Source organism: Hyalella azteca, unplaced genomic scaffold, assembly GCF_000764305.2.
Source record: "Hyalella azteca isolate HAZT.00-mixed unplaced genomic scaffold, Hazt_2.0.2 contig8537, whole genome shotgun sequence".
In the NCBI taxonomy this organism is placed as follows: Eukaryota; Metazoa; Arthropoda; class Malacostraca; order Amphipoda; family Hyalellidae; genus Hyalella; species Hyalella azteca.
In genome coordinates, this window is record NW_025938628.1 from 3,020 (window position 1) to 23,731 (window position 20,712).

At 36.1% G+C, this 20,712-nt stretch overlaps 1 protein-coding gene across 1 annotated transcript; it reads left to right on the top strand.

Annotated features, from left to right (window-relative positions):
* The first annotated feature begins 731 nt into the window (after positions 1-731).
* On the top strand, positions 732-19,100 carry LOC108683091 (dynamin-like 120 kDa protein, mitochondrial). Its single transcript, XM_018172372.2, has 17 exons — positions 732-863; positions 1,317-1,395; positions 2,310-2,504; positions 3,346-3,490; positions 4,577-4,708; positions 7,995-8,054; positions 8,965-9,033; positions 9,394-9,407; positions 10,232-10,384; positions 10,929-11,053; positions 11,204-11,360; positions 12,442-12,672; positions 13,160-13,305; positions 14,032-14,196; positions 15,093-15,280; positions 15,740-16,513; positions 17,776-19,100. Exons 1-17 carry the CDS (start codon positions 832-834, stop codon positions 17,949-17,951), a joined length of 2,841 nt encoding a protein of 946 aa, XP_018027861.1. The 5' UTR covers positions 732-831; the 3' UTR covers positions 17,952-19,100.
* Positions 19,101-20,712: the final 1,612 nt, after the last annotated feature.

The following is a 20,712-nucleotide window of genomic DNA, read 5'->3' on the forward strand; positions in this document are numbered from 1 at the left end:
GCTGCTGATATGAAGCTTGCAGTGGACAAGGTTGTTGTAAATGCTTGATGGCATGTTCATGGATATGGTAATATTGCATCAGTAATACGGTAATTAATGTATATGGTAAATTGATAATATCATATCAATAAAGGAAAAACAAGTAAAAATCACAGAAAGTGTCATTTATTCTATCTCTATATCATCTACGATGAAAGAGGAGGACTTCAGAGTACTGTTAGTAATGGATGAGTACTTTCTGCATGCTTCAAATGTTTCAAAATGAAGTATTATTCCAAGTGTCCTGAGTAGCCCTGTTCAACAGGGCTACTCAGGACACTCTTTTTTTGCTTCTGGCACCTTACGAATCGCATATGGAATTTTTTTGGAGAAACCATGTGATAGCCCTTGCAAAGAGCTTTGAAATGAGGCTAAACTTGTTTATGAAATGTTTCATGGTAAAAAGTTGTGAATGAAAAACATTCAAAATCGTCCCAAGTAGCCCCAATTGACGGTAGTAAATATATGATTTTTTGACTTGCTTTATGCTACATAGTTAGATAGGAAAAATGTTGAACTTTAGGCCACTATTTTTAGTTGTGCAATATTCCCATTAGTTTGGTTGCTACAACATTTCCATGAAATGTTGGAGGACTGTCCTGATTTACCCCACACGTTTCTTATTGCCCCATTTGATGGCATATGCTTAAATTTTGTAATGTGTTTTGTTTCCCATTTCCGCCTTTTTTTGCAGATCTGCAAATGTAACTGCAAAATTTAGATATGAGGTCAATTTTCAGAAATTATTACATAGTTGAACAGTAAGTGCAGACAATATTGTTTGCATATAAAATGATCTGCCAGTTGCCAAGAGGATATTTTGGGTGAGTAATTTTGAGGATGTTCTAAGACTTTCCAATGAAAATTGATGCACATAATTTTTAAATTTTTCTGTACAGAGAAAATGGAAAGTAGGTGAAGAGAACTATGCTGTGACAACTCTCTGAACTGGAGTTGTGAGCTCTCTGAGTTCGCCCACTGTATTCAAAATTAATTTTAGGGTGACTCAAGTGCTTTCACAAAATTTTCATGTTAAAATATTTATATACGGTACATTTGTTCAAACATTAATCCTTACTGAAGTATTGCTAAGTATGATTTAGTTTTATATACACATTCAAAGCCTTTCTTATTGGCTGAGGAAGAATGAGTGCCTGAATAAGTGTCAATTAGTTATATGTAGTTATTAATTCTTCGTGAGACCTTTCACATGTTGGATATTTTTACTCACATTTAGATGAATGGCTTGTGTCAGTCAAAATGCTCTCTATTTGCAGCTATGTGGTGCGTGTAGTAGGGACAACTCAACTATCACATGTGAGGCGCAGGCTACAGCAGTCAAGGCCCCACAAACAAGTGAGTTAGTTCAGTATTGAATAAAGCTATTATTAAAATGCATTTTTAGCCCATTTTCTCATTTATGAAAAAATGCACTATTGTGCTCGCCATGTTTGTCTGTCCGTCCATCCGTCCGTGACCTCAAGTTTTCGTCGACAAGAAAATGCGCGCTCTGTCACTCACTGCAGTGAGTACTGAGTTATATTTTTTATTGTGTTTCTGAAGAGATTGCCATTACTTACAGGGTTTACTTTAACTCTGATTTTGAGAATGTTCAGAGGATATTTATGTTTAAAGAAATGGCAATTTAATTCTGAATTAAAATTTCTATAATTTTTTTAAACTTGAATCTGAACTGAATACAATATTTTTTATAATTGCCGAAAAATAATGTTATTAATAGAATTAAAAAACATCTTGTTAGATGTAGGTATGTATTCAGTTTTGTTAATATTTTATTTTTTCTTATTGGATTTACGGTACTTGTACGTATTCAAAAAGAGATTGTTGTTGAGATGCAATCTAAAAGTGCCTGCTGTGTTGAAATATTTGACAGAATCCAGCAAATAATTTGAATAATGAAAATGGACTTTAAACACTTGCAGAAATATAGGTACCTACTTATTTCAATTTTCAAAAAAAGCAATTGCAATTTTGAGATAATTGTTGAATCATGTTGGTGGTGGAGCATTAGTGTTTCTTCGTTCATGCAATATTTTCATTTGTAATGCAACTTTCCCAAGTACAAACTATTTTACTGATTGTGTCAGTGGTGGTGAGACACAACAGTTAACTCTCATCTGCACAAGTAATGTTTGCCTTGCAAGTCAGTTAATTGCAAAGTATTTATTAGAGTATCGGTGAAAATGAGGCATTAGTTCTCTTGTGCAATATTTTCAATGTGAGTCAATTTATTACAAGTTATTCATCAGAGTGTGTCGGTTGTGGTGAGGCATTATACTGCACTCTCACATGCCTCTCACCGCTCCCTGCTTGTGGGCGCTGGTGCAAGCACCACGCCAGTGCGCGGTGTGGGACTGCTGGTGGCCAGGGTGCTCAGAGGCGCCCTCAAGCTGCGTTACCTGCTCCTTGGTGGCACAATTGCTGGTGGCAGTGCTTTGGCAAAGGTGAAAAAATCTAATTTCTATAAAAATCTCTAAATCTAATTTATATTTTATATAATACAGGATGTGTGGATATGAGAATATGATTTCCTGAAAAATTTTAGGTTTTCATGTATATACTACTATACTACTGTGTTACTGCTTCTACCTGGTCCTTGTACTTTTAATGTTTGGGTTGGGAAAATCAGTGTCATGTTTACATTCAATCATGGTCATTGTGATAGGCATAAATTTCTGCTACTCGGACATGTAACAGCTTCAAAACTGAGTGTTTATTAAAAGAGTTTTAAATTGAAGACCCGAAATTAGCATTCCGTCAAATTGCTTCACTTGTGATAATTCTTATGTGCTAGAATCTAGCTAGATTTCTCTTCATTGGTTGCACAGAGAACAAAATATAGTGTCATGTTTACATTCTTTCATGGCCATTGTGATATGCATAAACTTCTGCTGCTCGGACATGTAACAGCTTCAAAACTGAGTGTTTACTACAAGATGTTTAAATTGAAGACCCGAAATTAGCATTCCATTAAATTGCTTCACTTGTGATTATTCTTATGTGCTAGAATCTAGCTAGATTTCTCTTCATTGGTTGCACAGAGAACAAAATAGAAAACTTGATTGTGCTGTTTATCAAATGAATAATTTCAAATAAAATTTGCTCTAAGCAATTTAATGAAGAGTCTCAAATGCATAGGTAACAACTTTGGTTTATCCCTGAAATTGATCCATTAAACCAAATTTGCCTTATGAAATTGGTCCATTAAATGTTACCTGAAATAACTGTTGTACTAATCATTATTTGTGATTATAAATATCACTAATGCATTTGATACTTCAACAGACTTATGAAGAATGGAAGGCTGCTCTGCCAGACTCAAAGTTCCTGCAGGACTTGTTGCCCTCGGCTGAAGAGGTTGACAAGATGCGGATGAAGCTCCTTGCATTTAAAGACTCAATTAAAGATGCGGTGCCTGACTTTCAACTTGGTAAGGCTAATTCATATTACCTTGCCCAAAATCATCACAAATCACATTTAAAGACTCCATTAAAGATGTGGTGCCTGACTTCCAACTTGGTTAGGCTAATTCATATTACCTTGCCCAAAATCATCACAAATTTGATGTTTGATATCATGTTACTTGTATTATTTTCTGATCTTGTCTTATTAATTCATTTACAATTTTCAATTCTACTGAAGTTAATCTGCTGCAAAATATACTTAATAATGCTCAGAGCTGAGAGTAAGGTTGTATTAAAAGTACTCAAATAATGTATACTGCGTTATCATTTTGCAGTGGAAAATAATATAGTGGCATGTTTCACACTTTTAATATCTTATGCCGCTCATAAAATGTAATTTATATGAAGTTTTATACAGTTTTTTTACTATAATAAAATCTCCAAGTCAAGTATACTGACTTTTATGGTAAGAAAATTAGAAGAATCGAGGCAGAAGGCACTGAGAATGCGTCTTCTAAATAAGGTAGTAAACATCTTTAATTAAGCTAAGGGAAGCGTGCATGCGAGTCCATGTTATTTGAAGGCTGAAGATACAACAATTACATTTGATAATAATGACAGTAAACCAGAGACAATATTTTTACAATCACGTGCTTCCTTCTGAAAGCCGTTTCTTCTGCTCTAGGTTCTGATTTTTTTCTTTCTTTATTCATTTTGATTCGTGTCTTGTCAACGGTGATAAATGTTTTGTCTTGTTATATTTTATAAACGTAACTTGTATCTTATAATTAATATGCAATATTTCACCCGTTTGTGAGTTAAATCGTATGTAAATACTTTGATGTTTATTCATGGTGACTTGAATCATTTGTGTAACCATCATCTACTGTGGGTAACTCAACTTATACAGCATTGGCGATGATAAGTATCTGAGGACGATGGAAGTACCATTTACATGGATGTTTTCTTGCTTTAAAAGTGTCTTTGTTTTTTGACCCGTTATCTACAGAGGGTAATTGGAGTTATATAGCGTGGACTAAGGTTAAAGTCTGAGTATATAGGGTTAACAGACGTCAAGTTTATTATAGTACACCAAAATGTTTCGTCTTCAGACCCTCGTCTGCGTGAGTTAGGCGACGCGCGCTACGGGGAGCTGGTGTCGTGGTTCAACAAGCGTCTGGATGACGCCATCCGCGCTGCTGAGGAGGAGAAGAGAGATGCCTCGCAACCTATATTCACGGAGGGTGAGTGCTTCAGTAGCTTAATTTAGCAGGACATTGATCTATTTATTCAAGAGAATAGGTCATCTTAGCTCAAGAGAATAGGTCATCTTAGCTCAAGAGAATAGGTCATCTTAGCTCAAGAGAAATAGGTCATCTTAGCTCAAGAGAATAGGTCATCTTAGCTCAAGAGAATAGGTCATCTTAGCTGAGGGTGCGTGCTTCATTAGCTTAATTCAGCTGTACATTGTGGGAAATTCGCCACCTCTGCTTATTTTTTAGATTAATTTATTCAACAGAATATTTCATATTCACTTATGGTGTGTGCTGGAATAGCTTAATTCAGCAATGCATCAATCAATTTACAGGATAGTTCATATTTAACAAGGGCAAATATGAACATGTGCAGTTTTGTAAAGACTCTGGATAGCATTCCATCTATCTGTATCTCGGTTCTCACTTCTCATTATTCTGGTTCCTTTCCATTCAATAATTAAAAAAAAAACTCAGGTTCATCATTCCTAGATTTATTCTTCCACGTTCCACTATTCCATGAATAATAGTTTGCATTATTGCCCAATTTCATATCAGGCGTGTGTGCACAAAAGAATATGAATATTTACTGATTGGACACTAATTGATGGCAATTCTTGGAGGCTAACTGGAGCTAGTGAAGCCACAGGTTTGTGGACTTAGATTATGGTGACAAATTAGCTACATTTTTTGTTTGTACAACGTTATTTTTTGTGCCCGTCATGTTATAACATCTTATATTCATCAATAACATTAACTCATTGAGCTTCCTTTAAATGGAGGTTTTCTAGACTGGGTGCAGGAGGAGGATAACTAATTAATCTTAATCTTATCCAAGTTTCTTTGAAAATATGAGCTCTTATTAACTTCATCTCATTTTTTGTGTTGTACAAAATTTCATCTCATTTTGTGCTTCTGTTATGCAGTCTAAGCCTGTTTTTGATATTTTTCTCCATTATAATAGCGGAATTTTCAATGGTCCCATTTATTGCTAGGTATTTCTAAATTGAATTAAATAAAATACATAAGAAATTCAGAAAACATTTCAAAGTTTTGAAATAAGTAAAATAAAATATGGCTTGGCTTTTATTTTTTGTGAAGGTTGTGTTAAAACGATATATTTTTACAAAAATGGTAACTTCATAATTTTGAGCAACAAAACAAGTATGAAATAATTTCATTTCAGTAACATTAAATCATTTGATATCATTTAGAAAATAATTATTACGTTGTAGCGGTTCCCGGTAAGCCCGCACAAATATGCGAGACTGTATCTCTTGAGTCCTTGGTCATGGAACAAACACTGAATGTGGTCAGAAGGAGTCACATTCAGGAAGGCATGAAACATAGTCATCTTAGCTGAGGGTGAGTGCTTCATTATCTTAATTTAGCAGGACATTAATCTATTTATTCAAGAGAATGAGTCATATTAGCTGCGGTGTGTGGTTCATTAGCTTAATTTAACAGGACATTGTGGGAAATTTCTCACCCTTGCCTATTTATCTATCAAATTAATTCAACAGAATAGTTCATCCTCACTGAGGGTGTGTGCTTGAGTAGCGTAATTCAGCAATGCATTGATCAATTTATGCAACAGAATAGTTCATATCAGGGTGAAATTCTAGAAATGGAAGTTCACTTATAAAAAGCTTTCCACCCCAGGTGGAATGCTTTCCTTAGATACAGTGCTCTGCCAAGTGCCAGGTGACTGACTATAAATGATAAAGAGGATCAAAAGAAGAATTTTGTCTCAGTAACTTTTACTCTGCTTAAATATTACACCAAGGGGAACAAGAAACGAGATTAATAAGATGCACATGACACTTGAAAGGTAATGAAATAAAACATGAAATAAATTAAGGTACAATATTAAATGAATGATTCTACTGGATATTATAGCTAATGTTCTGCGGCCCTCTTCAACGTGATAACTTCACTTTAATCTATCTAAGCTATCAAACATACCAGCTTGTTGACATCAAGTAATACGATTTCATTTAGATGATTAGAATGATTGTTTGATTCACTTTCCATTTTTCTTTGCTGTAAGTTATGAAGTTTTATGTAACATATATTTTTCAATATGCAGTCTTTACAGTACATAAAATGAGCTTCACTGCTGCTGCTGTACTTTTTTTAAAAAAACTTCACTTAAGGTTTTGACTATTTTTGTTTTTTTTAGAGTACCACTCTTACCACCTCAATTTTGCTCATTTTTTTATTATATATTATCTAGTTTAGTTTTTGTACCATTAAAGTTCAATCACCTGTTTTCAAAGTATCTTATTTAATTTTGGATTATGATTCCTAGAATTCCAGGGAATCCTTCCTTATTATATGAGGATTCCTAGTCATTGTCTTGTGTTGGAGTGCGAAGTGATCTGGTCATTGATTTTAAACATTGTAGACTTTAATTTATTTGTTATGACTAATTTGCTTCTTGCTTCAAATGCTGTTTCATTTAAATCAAAGACTTGAAATGATGGCAAAACTTTCATAGTATTCAACCTAATTTCTTATTTGCGTCATCATTTTCAATAACTCAATAACCCTCATTGGAATGCATTGGTAAAAATGTACCTGCGTTCGGTACGGTTATAACGTAGCAAAACTATTCAGTCTGACAATTGTTAAACTAATTATTTGTCAGGTAAAGATGCTGGTCATTATGAGACACTAAAGTCTTGTAATTGGTCATTTTGAGACATTAAAATCATTGTAATTGGTCATAATGAGACACTAAGGTCATTGTAATAGGCCATGACGAGACATCAAAGTCATTGTAATTGGTCATTATGAGACATTAAAGTCATGGGTATTTGTCATAATGAGACATTAAAGTCATTTTAATTGGTCATAATGAGACATTAAAGTCATTGTAATTGGTCATTATGAGACATCAAAGTCATTGTAATTGGTCATAATGAGACATTAAAGTCATTGTAATTGGTCATTATGAGACATTAAAGTCATTGTAATTGGTCATAATGAGACATTAAAGTCATTGTAATTGGTCATAATGAGACATTAAAGTCATTGTAATTGGTCATAATGAGACACTAAAATCATTGTAATTGGTCATAATGAGACATTAAAATCATTGTAATTGGTCATTATGAGACAGTGAAGTCATTGTAACTGGTCATTATGAGCCATTAAATTCATTGTAATTGGTCATTATGCGACACTAAAGTCATTGTAATTTTTCATTCTGAGCACCAAACTCAGGGTAACATTGAGTAGGTGCAGTAATATGGCGGTGTCTATTTCACCACAGGATCTCTGTTGCATCTCTCTGGTACTCCTGATTATCGAGCTCTTCCTCCTGCGCCCACAGGTGGGCAAAGTTTTCATACACAACATAATATTCATTCATTCATATAATTTAATGTATTATCAGAATCATTTGGCATTGTTTGGAATCATTCTATATAATTTGAAACAGTTTGTACCTGTCATTCTTCATGTCATATGTTACGTTAGTGTCCTAATTTTTGTAATAAATTTTTTCCCCCGTTGTCTTTTGGAATTTTGAAACATAAATTTATATTGTGAATGTTGTTCTGGAAATTGGTAATCAAAATTTAGGTACAAGGTTAGAGCAATTTAACTATGGTAAAAAAACCACACTTCCAGCAGGAAGATGTTTTAAAGGAGACTGAAATGTGAGAAGAAATTTGTTATATCATTTTTTATGTTACAGCAATGAACTCTTTCACTAAAATGTTGTTGAATTTGGTCATTTTTGAAAAAGGTAATTTTTCTCCTAATATTGTGGTCATGACCGAAAAATTCGGTATTGATAGCTTATTATCAGATTTCCGGTTTCCAACTTTTTCAATAATTGAATGACCTATTTGTTTTGTTTCAACTCGAGTCTTCAAGAATTTGTATGCATCTGCAAATTATTGTAACTTTTTTCTGAGGCATCGTTTGTTTAGTTCAACTGGTTGCTGAGTAAAACAAAATTCTCTAGTATTTAGATTTAGTACTTCGGGATGATCAAGTCTATGCCTTCACTTTACATGAGAATGGGGAAAAGCCGTTTTAAATAGAAAACAACCGTAACTATTTGTTTCTTGATTAAAATTGTCTTTTTTCCAGCAATTTCTACATGTTACTCAAGTTTCTGAAACTTATTGAGAAAAATTTTGGAAGTGTTACATAAAGTTCATTTTCAACTGATATTGTTTCATTATGACTTCTGGTGAATTATGCATAATTGATTTGAAACTCCTACTCAACAGATTTAGCCTCGGATCTAAAACAACATGCAATTTCTTTCACTTCTGGAGGCGGAACTGATAAGGAAAAGGGTAAGGAACTTTATGGGATGTTTTGTTAGATGAGGATACTCGATTGCTTTTGGGTGTGATATGTAACATTTCTGTTAAATGATAGTTTAATGGAAATTTATTGAAATCAAATGAGCATAACTATTCAATGCTTGTAGCTGTTTGTGTTTGGTAAGGTCCATGCTTGTTGTCTAATAGGTTCTGCAAGGTTATATAAAATTACTTTAGAGTTGTTTGTCTTTTCGAGAATTAGGAAAGAGGTTTCATCATAGCTTGTATGCAAGCTGCAAGTACAGACACTGCATGAACATGGCTAAATTTCTCCATTGCTGACTGTAAACATTAATCTTGCAAGACTATTTTGTTAACTATGTGCTCAAGCGCAAGTTCTTCATGTAATATTTAGAACACACTCAAATACAGTTTTGTATCTTGTATATATTTGTTTGTTTGTACTATTTTGCTCCTTCCTAATAAAGCATCCTGTTTTGCACCTTCCTAATAAAGCATCCTGTTTTGCACCTTCCTATAATGCATCCTGTTTTGCACCTTCCTAATAAAGCCTCCTGTCTTGCACCTTCCTAAAATTATAATAAAATGTCCCTTGGAAACCTGATATTTGGATTTTCACTTCCTATCAAGAGCCTAATTCGCCGAATCGAGAAAAATAATAAGAAAATTGTCAATAAGAAATACTCTCTGGCCTTCAACGAAACCTATATATATATATATCCACTATAGGACTTTCTCCAGTGAAGAACTCTAAAAATAGTGCCATTAGCCAATTACTGACATCTTTTCAATTCAAACCGCTCAACCACTCGATTAATTAGCCACTACGTGTAGTGGGGTCGCTACGTTTACTTTGAAGGCTATTTTATGCAAGTTTGTTTGAAGACCAGAGCATGTTTTTTATTAACAATGTTCTTGTTCTTTTTTTCAATGAGTTGAACGAAATTTCTTGCTGGCGCCAGCTCATTTTTTTGGTTCGACTCAATGAAAAAAACGAACAAGAAGATTTAAAATAAAAAACATGCTCTGGTCTTCAATCAAACTTGCATAAAAGAGAAGCTTTTGCCGAACTACACCAATTTTGAAGGCTATGTATACATTTGAATTTTTATCGTGTTTCAACAATCTGCTTGTATTACTGGTAAGCTGTACTAAATAATATAAGGTAATAGTACATAGGTTATATAATGAATGTTTAATATTGCAGGTGAAGAAGTCGCTGATAGACATGTACAGCGAGGTACTGGACGAGCTCTGTGACTACGACACGAGTTACGACACTCACGACCACCTGCCCAGAGTCGTGGTTGTGGGGGACCAAAGCTCAGGCAAAACATCCGTCTTGGAGATGATTGCTCAGGTCTCTTGATTGTCTTGTTGTAGGTTATTTTTTTAGTTAGAGAAGAAGACCAAAACTTTCTTATTTATATGCGCGTCATTTAGATACAAATGTTAAATTTATATTTTATCCCTAAATTTATTTGAAGAGCAAATATGTTTATGTGCAAATCGTGATTTAATTCGCGATTTCGTGTTTCTGCTTGACCTATTGAAGGTTAAAAAATAGTTTAAAAAATTTATGTACAACATCGAAGTGTTTTTTTTTTTTTGTGAAAAAATATTGTGAAGTTATCTTAAATTTATTAAACTTTCAAGTGTTTATTGGGAAAATTCCTGGACAGTGACGTAAATTTTGCATGCAAGTACAATATATTGACAACTAGGTACTGAACTAGGTTCGTTCTGTAATTTACTTAATTAATTTTTCTTGTTATTTCATCGGGGACGAAATTAATTTTTTCATTATTTTATAATTCATCATTAGCGTCGTTCTGTCAGTTTATTATTAATGGTTACCGTTTTTATCCTTTTACTATTGTGCTCACTGTCTCTGTGTGTTCCAGGCCCGAATTTTCCCCCGCGGGGCGGGCGAGATGATGACGCGCGCCCCTGTGATGGTGACTCTCAGTGAAGGCCCCTACCACATCGCGCAGTTCAAAGACTCTTCTAGAGAGTTTGATCTCTCCAAGTGAGCACCTTGCCTTGAGCATGTGATTAACAGTATGTAATTTCATGATGGCTTTCAGATGTTAAGAGTTAATTTCAGAGTTAAGAGTTAATTATTGTGATTAACACAATAATTAACACAATGTTAATTATTGTGTTGATCTACCAACAGAGAGGCGGAGCTAAGTGAGCTGCGCAAGGAGGTGGAGCTGCGCATGCGCAACAGCGTCGCTGGAGGACGCACGGTCAGCCATGAGATCATCAGCATGACCGTTAGAGGACCCGGCCTGCAACGCATGGTGCTGGTCGATCTGCCTGGCATCATAAGTGTGAGTTATATCATTAGTGGGAGTTATATCATTAGTGTGAATTATATTCTTTGTGCGATTTGTCCTGGAGCTAAGGTACTACAAATATTAATGAAATACTGAAAAGGAAAATAAGTAGTAGGTCCTTTATTGTTTGTCATGTTATGTGGCTAGCCCAGAACGATCATGTATAAACTTTGATCAAATTGTCACGTACCATTTCATTCTTGCCACGTCCGTCAACTTGTACTGATAGGTGTTTATTGTATGTTGGTTGTAAAGTGCATCACTTGGAGTAGCAGGTTGGCGAAAAATTGCTTTGATAAAATTGTTCTTTCATATACTCGAAACCGCCTAATTAAATATACCTTGAATAATATACGGTTTTGAATAAAAATTACTTGTGATACGAATGAACTATTTGCATATAACTTAACAGATTTTTGGAAAATTTTGAGAAATCAGGACCACTGCCTGAACGAATACTATTGATCTCTCTAATGAACATCCGCCATGTAGCAGATATCATGCTGTTTTTATTCATTTTTAATGACAAACCGGTCTAGTTAACCATGCTGCTCGCGCTTGTGAATGTGAGCGAGTGTTATGCCATCATTGCTACTGGCCTCATATACATTTTAATTTCGTCTTTTTTTCCACTTTTCTCCTATTTAAAATTTCCAACTCAACAGCCCTAAGGTCAAGAAATGCTTTCAAAAATTCACAATTTCATTAAGTCGATCTTCAATGTCAATGGAAATTAGGTTGAGTGTGGGTGATCACAACATATTGTGATGAACAATAACATGCTGCATAAATACTCGAGTTACAAGTAACATGTATTAATCACAACAGACTGTGATTAGTAATAACATACTGCATAAATACACAAGTAACGTGTCTTAATCACAACAAACAGTGATTAACAATAACATGGTGCATAAATACACAAGTAACGTGTCTTAATCACAACAAACAGTGATTAACAATAACATGCTGCATAAATACACAAGTAACGTGTCTTAATCACAACAAACAGTGATTAACAATAACATGCTGCATAAATACTCGAGTTAGAAGTAATGTGTCTTAATCACAACAGACTGTGACGAGTGACATGGCTGTGGACACGCGGGAAGCGATCACGAGCATCTCAGAGCAGCACATGAGCAACCCGAACGCCATCATCCTGTGCGTGCAGGACGGCTCCGTTGACGCTGAGCGCTCGAACGTCACGCAGCTCGCAGCCAGGATGGACCCCACGGGACGCAGGACCATCTTTGTCCTCACTAAAGTTGATCTCGCCGAGGAAAATCTTGCTAATCCTGAACGGGTGAGCTAAACTCTTCGGTTCAAACAATTTGACGGACGTTACATTGGTACTTAATTAAGTTTTGCTGGATTACATGGTAGCTTAGCACTGGCTCATCTTGTGGCTAATCACTGGGTTATTTTGCTACTAATCAATGGGTTACCTTGCTACTTATCACCGAGTTACAACGCTACTTATCACAGAGTACCTTGCTACTTATCACCGAATCACCTTGCTACTGATCATCGAATAACTTTGCTACTTATCACCGAGTTAACACGCTACTTATCACCGAGTTACCTTGCAATTTAACCATTGACTAACCTTATAGGTCAAACGTTACTTTCGTAACTTAGTGATAAGTTGAGTTTCGTCTTATCAAAAACACATCAGGGTCTAGGGCATGGCAGTAACAAATACGTTTACATATACAATGCCGGTTAAATTGATTACTGGTAGTGAATGGTCTGAATTTCACGGATTTTATCGAACTTCTTTGAACCTACAGATAAAGAAAATCCTGGCTGGTCGTTTATTTCCTATGAAAGCCCTTGGCTACTTCGCAGTAGTTACGGGACGTGGCAATAAAAATGAAACCATCAACGACATCAGAGATTACGAGGAGCAGTTCTTCAAAAGCTCTAAGCTCTTCAGGTAACTCTTCTCTGGTTACATACATTTAAAAAAATACGGTTTAAGTCATAGCTGCATACCCACTGACTAACAAATGACATACATGACACAGCCAAAAGTAAAAGACGAGTATTTGCAGGGCCTTCACAAAGCTTGTGTCATAAACACACTATTGAACAGACGGACACCAAAGTGGGACTCTCAACAAGACAATTAAAACTCGCAAAATAATACACAATTAAAGAGATAAGCAGTGTTCTATAACAGTCTGACAGTTTGTCAGTAAGTTTGTTATATTTGACGTGAACCGTAGATTTTTATGTCTCCTATCATGCAGCTGCGTCAAAAATGTTACTCACCGAAGAGCATAAATTTTTACATATTCTGCTGACGATTGGAATCAATTATGAGTTGATCATTAGCTGAACTCTTGAATTGATGACCTACATTCCTAGACTCTTTGAAGCCACAAAGTGCAATTTTAATATTCTTTTTGCCATTTTTAAATTTCCCGCTGAAAAACAAATAATAAAAAATTTTAAATTTGTTTAAAATTGTCAATAAAATTAAATTTATGCCTTTCATTTATGTTTGCAATCTTATCTGAGTTTTCTTTTTCCGTTTTTACTATTTTTTTTTCGTAATTATTACCATTCGTTATTAAGTTGTCGCTCCAAGTTTATGTATAAAAGATAGCGGCAGAAGAAGATCTGCCGTTATATGGTGTTATTGTTGATTGCTTGCCAGGTCCGGCGGTGTGGTGTCAACGCATCAATGCACCACACGCAACCTATCGTTCGCAGTGAGCGAGTGCTTCTGGAAGATGGTGCGCGACACGGTCGAGCAGCAGGCGGATGCCTTCAAGGCTACACGCTTCAACTTAGAAACTGAGTGGAAAAATAACTTTCCCAGGTACGTAAGGAAGAATAACTTTCTCAGATGTCATTTTGTAAGTAGGTAATAATCCAAGAATTCCGTCTCAAGGACTACCAAGGTTAAATTTCAAACAAAAGATGAGTAGGTATATCAATAACTTATGGTATGTATCTGGTACTAAGATACGGGACATGTCATGTGTTCTGCCTCAGCTTGACGTTCATAATCATGAGGGGAAAATTAATTATTTGAATGTAATTGAAGGTGAACTAGCAACCATTAAATCTCATGCAGTGATCGTCGGATCATTTCCGTTTCCGGTGACTAGAGTCTTGACAGATAGGAGAATTTGTTCCTTAAAAAAACATAACATAACAATGCAATACAATAATTGAATTTAGTGAACAATGTTGGCATTAAAACAATGATATTCATATTTATAAATGTGGAAAGATTTTCAACTGATAAAGTCAGTTGAACATCCAACTATGTAACAACGATAGTCGCTGATCGGCATAGAGAAAAAGTTTCTGAACTGAGAACGTCACAACCTCAATGCATCGTTTTCAGATGCAATTCAAGATTATAAGCGAAGTAAAACAATCCAAGAATTCCCTCACCAAAGACTACTAGTGCGGTTATATTTCACGCATTGATTTCTGTAACTTTCAGGAAGTAAAGGATCACGTGATTATGCGTGAGAAAACTATTTCCACCTCAAGGTCCATCATTGAGTATTTGGACTAGATTTTTTTTGCCACCATCATGGAATTTTATATAGACCAATAGACCATCTTGACTATATTTTTTTTCCGCCACCTCCATGGAGTTTTGTATTGAGTATCTTGATCATACTCATTTCTTTCCGCCACCTCCATGGAGTTCTGCATTGAGTATTTTGACTGGACTTATATGAGGTTGTTTCTTGACAGATTAAGGGAACTGGACCGCAATGAATTGTTTGAGAAGTGCCGTGGGGAGATCCTGGACGAGGTTGTGAACCTGTCGCTGGTGTCGCCCAAACACTGGGAGGAGGCGCTCTCGAGGAAGCTCTGGGACAAAATAAATACCTATGTCTTCGAGAACATTTATCTGCCAGCCGCGCAGTCTGATAACTCTGGTGAGTGATCATTAGTAAATTACCTAGCACGTCTTCAAGAACGTTTATCTGCCACTTCATCTTGTACTTTTTAGAATGGTTTCCATACATGATGACACCTGAGATTGGATGTATGTAGCGTTTAAATATTAGATGCATTTGAATAGAAACAGGAGCAAACATTTTTTTTTCGAAATGCCTTAAGTGTGTGATAAAATCTTCCCACCAATTTCATGGTCATGAAGGTTTCCTGGTAATGAATACTTCTGAGTTTTTTGAAATATTTTCTCTTATTTATAACCGCCATAAATATTTTTGAGTGTTAAATGAGTTAGAAGTAAATTCAATTTAAACCTAATCAGTGTTCATTCCATTTTAATTATATTTTAGTTGTGTGGAAATAATACTTATCTTATTAAGAAATAGGCTATCACTGTCAGATCCAGCCCTTGTTATCCAAGTAACCATTATAATTTGCAGGCACGTTCAACACGACTGCGGACATCAAACTGAAGCAATGGGCAGACCAGATGCTCCCTAAACGCTGCGTCGAGATCGGCTGGGAGACTCTCCAAGAGGAGTTCAAGGGCCTCCTGGACGCTGCGAAGAAGTCTCGGGATCATGATAACATTTTCGATAATCTGAAGGCGGCAGTGATGGAAGAAGCCATAAAGAGACACGAGTGGGAAGACAAAGCAAGTGACATGTTGCGGGTCATCCAACTTAATGCATTCGAGGATCGCTCTGTGCCTGACAAACCACAGTGGGATGCAGCGTGTCACTTCCTGGAGGAGGCCTTGCAGGAAAAAATAGCCGCTAATGATGCAAAGCTCAAAGAGATGCTCGGGCCAAGCAGCTGGGACCAGTGGGTTTACTGGTGCAACCCTACAGAAGAACAGAAAAAACGTTCGGCTGTTCGTATGGAGCTGGAGAAGCTGCTGCAGGCAACATTTAACCACAAAAATACCCTCTCTTACGACGAGCTCACCACCACGCGAAAAAACGTGCAAACTTTAGGTTACGACGTCGACAACGAATGCATACGGGAGACCTGGCACCTGGTGTACAGGCGTCACTTCATGCGCAAGGCTCTGGCACGAGCGTACGACTCGAGGAAAGCGTTCTATGCGTACCACCAGGGCCTCGAGAGCGAGCTGGGCGTCGACTGCAACGACGTCGTGCTCTTCTGGCGAATACATCAGATGGTCAGAGTAACGGCCAACGCGCTCCGACAACAGATTATGAACAGAGAAGGTATGACAGCCATCTCGTAATTTATGTTAACAACAAAAATAAATACGTTTCACAGTTGACGTCGGAAAAGAAGGTATTTCACATATTTAATCGTTATTGTAATGTGCCTAATAATTTACGTCAAGAAACGCTGTTTCTCATTGGTGTGTAAGCATTACACAAGTTTATCTGTCGATCAGGGGCCATACTTTCAAAACTCGCTAAGTGAACGTAAGTACTTACGCTCTATTTTCTTGTCTATGATTGGTGGATTTTGCTTGAAAGGCCGTCAATGATTGGCTGATGAACTTACGATCTCTTAACTTTTTTTGAAAGTATAGGCCCTGGATCAAATGTTTTTAGACAACCAAGCGAGATAAAACCAAGAAATTTAAGTTTCTGCCCTTCAAGAACTAGGCAATTGAATGCATTTATTTTTATTCGCATAAGAAAACAGAAGCTAAAAGAAATTATCTTAGAAGCGTATCAGATAATAATCAAAACACATTTAATTAAATGATCAGTCGTAAACGCCATGATATCTTTTGACACTCGATTCAAATAATGATTGCCCATTTCATTAACCCTTCCAAATTTAATATCTTTGACTTAATTACGAATTGATGAAATATTGAAATTGCAAGATGAGTTTAGTTATTTTTAAACTGTCTGCGATTAGTTTCAGTGTGTAGAAATCGAAAACATGATTGAGTGGCAGGTGAGATATAATTTACAACTACGTTTATAATTTCAAGCATTGAGTGGGCTATAATATCATGTAATTAAGCAGTGTATTATAGCCCGTAATGCATGGAGTTGTTGGTAATGTACCATTGACATTTCGTGGAGCTCAACTGATGAGCACTGAACTAAAGTAAATATCTTCAGTGGTCTCTGTATCACTATGATTATTGAAGAGACGCAGATAATTGAAATTGAAGAGAAGTATACTCGATAGTTCGGTAAACTAAACATTTAGGGGGATCCTCATTTATTGGTAAAGCGGGAAGTGCCAGTTTCTATAGATAGCAAAGAGAAGTATAATTGTTTAGAAAGCTAAGGAGAAATTTATTGTTCCCTGCGCAGTATTGGTAGAAATAGCATAGCCCAGGATAAATTATTAGTTATGGGGTTTAGAATCATTAGCGTTTTGGGGAGCTAGATTTTACTGCATCACTGGTGCTGTAGAAATATTTCCTGCAACATAGGCATTAAGTGAGCTAATATTTACTTCATCATTATCTTCTTGTGAGCTACATTTAACGTTTATACTCGTTGTTCAGCACGGCGGCTGGAGCGAGAGATCAAGGAGGTGCTGGAGGAGGTCGGGTGCGACAGAGACAAGAAGGCCGAGCTGCTGGTCGGGCGTCGCGTGTTGCTGGCTGAGGAGCTCAAGAGAGTGCGACAAATACAGGAGAAACTTGAGGAGTTTATACAAGCTCTCAACAGTGAAAAGTAGTCTTGTTGATTTAGAACTCTTCGATATTATTATTAATCTTCTGTAATCTAGTTCTGCGCTTTCGCGCTCTTATATATAGGTTAATTAATGCATAAAGTAAGCAAAAATGTCTCACGTCCTGTCCACAATTTAGTCATGCATGGGCTAGACCATTAGAAACATAATTGATCGTTTTTTAACAAGCCTAACGCTGGGATATGCTCACATGTTCTGATTTCCATTATCAGGATATGTGAACATATCCTGATGTATATTACTATGTATGAAGCTGGTGTTTAATTTCATTGAAATTAGAATAATCTGAGGCCAGCAATCGGTTTGATCTCTTGCTAAAGAAAGATATGTACATATAATGTTTACTTTCAGTCTATGGCTGTCGACGATGCGAATTCACGTGAGTGGCCCCTTGATTTAGGTGAAACCTGAGTTCATCGTGATCGTTGCGTTATAGTGATATTTCTTGCTGGTCGACCTTATTGTTGTGTTAATATTTCTGTAAAATATTTACGAGACCTTGATGCCAACTATTGGGCTAGGTCATACGAGTAAAGTTTTTTTTTCCGAACTGCCATTATCTTTTATATTATGATCAGTTGTGTGGCGGGTTTCTAATTGCAATATTGAAGGCATAATATCGCTATTCGTTAACTGACGATTCACAAGTAATGACTATTTCAACACTTTTGAGCTGTCGTATATTTATTATTTGTGTTCGGTATCATTACCTAATTAAATTTTTTGTGATTTTATTGGCGATGAAACCGCTAATAAAATTAACGCTGTGTAGACTTGTTGGGAGACTCGAGAAGATAAGTAGTGGTACAATATGGCATTTTTCTACTTTATTTTATGGAAGAATATATTTGTTGTTTCGTCTCCGAATTTCTTGCAAGATTTGCTGGAGGCTTGCAAAATGGTCAAGATGTTTTCGTACTCTTCTAGTGGGATACGTACGAAAATATTTCTTCATTAGTCGATTTAAACGTATAACGTAACGTAAATTTTTAGAATTTTGAACAAACCCCAACAAAAGCATGGATCTTCTATTTGGTCACCCTCACCATTCGTTAGCTTAAGTAGTAATTGTAACTGTGTCGAACTAAATAAAAAGAATGTTCCCAAAAATAAGTAAAAAGTATTTTCCAAAATATCAGTATTTTGGAAAATTTTAAAATCAAAAAAGTATTTCAAAATCAATTCAAGGAAAATCTATGGTGCAGATTATTCTGATATTTCTGCCCCGATCTTTTAACTGTTAATTTTTCATATTCTGTTATTCAATACTTATCTAGCGAGGATCTATTAAGGAATTCTATAGATTAATTTGTTCACTTATGAGTACAACTTTGCACACATTTCTAGCGTTCAAACTAGGATGAGAATTTGGAAGTCATTCTTTGGCTGGACAAGTCTTCAAATTCTCAGTAGTCACTGAGTCACGGTTTTTTTTTCTGTAGTGCATTCTTAATTAAAATTTACGTTAGGTTATACGGATTCCGCTTCTAAATCTTGTGAGAAATGATGGTTTCACTCTCACTGCTCAGAGTTACGCTATGGCGAACATTCGGTGTCATGTTTTTTTAAAGGTGATCTGTTCACGTATGAAAGTCGGCAGTTGTTTGTTGTAGTCTGTTATCTTGATGTATCTGTTTCTAAAATGCCGTCAACTGGGGTGACTTCGGCCACCGAGGGTGACTTCGGCTAAACCTGCAACAGAAACAAATGGCAGCAAAACGAAATAATAAACGTTGGCCAAAGTCACCCCAGTCACTTGGGCAACGTTTATTATTTTGTTTTGCTGCCATTTGTTTCTGTTGTAGGTGTGGCCGAAATCACCCCCGGTGGCCGAAGCCGCCCCACTTGACGGTACTGCGTCGTAGGCTCTTGCAAACTTAATGCGTACTTATTTCTATATCTACCGATGTAATAATCGCTAAAATTGTCGTTCGTGTCAACTTTACTGGTAACGAGGGTTACCTCTACCAAAAAATGGGTTTACCCTTTGCCTACGGATACTATACCGTCGTCAATGCTATTCATACACAATTGCCTGGACCGAAAGGTACCGTCAGGACAAAGAGGTGAAATAAATACTGCAAAATTCATGTACCCTTGCTCGATGTGGAAACCTTTACTATAATTCTCATTTATTCATAAACTGAGGAGTATGTGCAAGTATTTCTGATGTGTGTCATGTATTCGTCATGAACTTTGTTCGCCAGAAACGCTTTCTCCAGCTTTGTCAGCAATTTCCTTGCTCATCTATTTTTGTTACTCGAATCTTAGTGACAAACTTTATCAATTGCGCGCCCTTTTTCATATTTGCTTAGTTAGATTTGTTAGCTTCATTGATTTTATTTTCGGAAAATGCAACGTTATGATTTATCAAAATCATTCCTTAGACAAATAAATTTTAAAATTGTACAAGCCGCGTGATACTGAAACGCAGTCCATGTTAGGGCATTTTAATTGAATGAACTATTTCGAGTCAGCGGTCTGCTTCATTCCTTCGTAGAGGAAGGGTAAGTCCGGCGATCTGCGGCCTAGTAAAAAAATACTAGTGATAATACTAGCAATCTCGATATTGCGCTGGTAAAGAAAGTGAACTCTTAATTAAATAGACACAAATTTTACGTTGTGCACAACTCGTCGTAGACTTGCTTCATTAACTTGCCAACATCATTATAATTCAGTCGTCATGGTTATTAAATTTTTCTTCGATGAGTTATTGCAGAAAATGAATGGCTCATTACTCATTATT

What these genes read in the sequence shown, in the direction of transcription:
- LOC108683091 (XM_018172372.2), top strand. Translation starts at nt 832, where the DNA reads ATGATCTGCCAGTTGCCAAGAGGATATTTTGG. An exon ending in GTGGCAGTGCTTTGGCAAAG is followed by an intron (nt 2,505 to 3,345) that starts GTGAAAAAATCT and finishes ATACTTCAACAG; the next exon opens with ACTTATGAAGAATGGAAGGC. An exon ending in ATCTGCCTGGCATCATAAGT is followed by an intron (nt 11,361 to 12,441) that starts GTGAGTTATATC and finishes TAATCACAACAG; the next exon opens with ACTGTGACGAGTGACATGGC.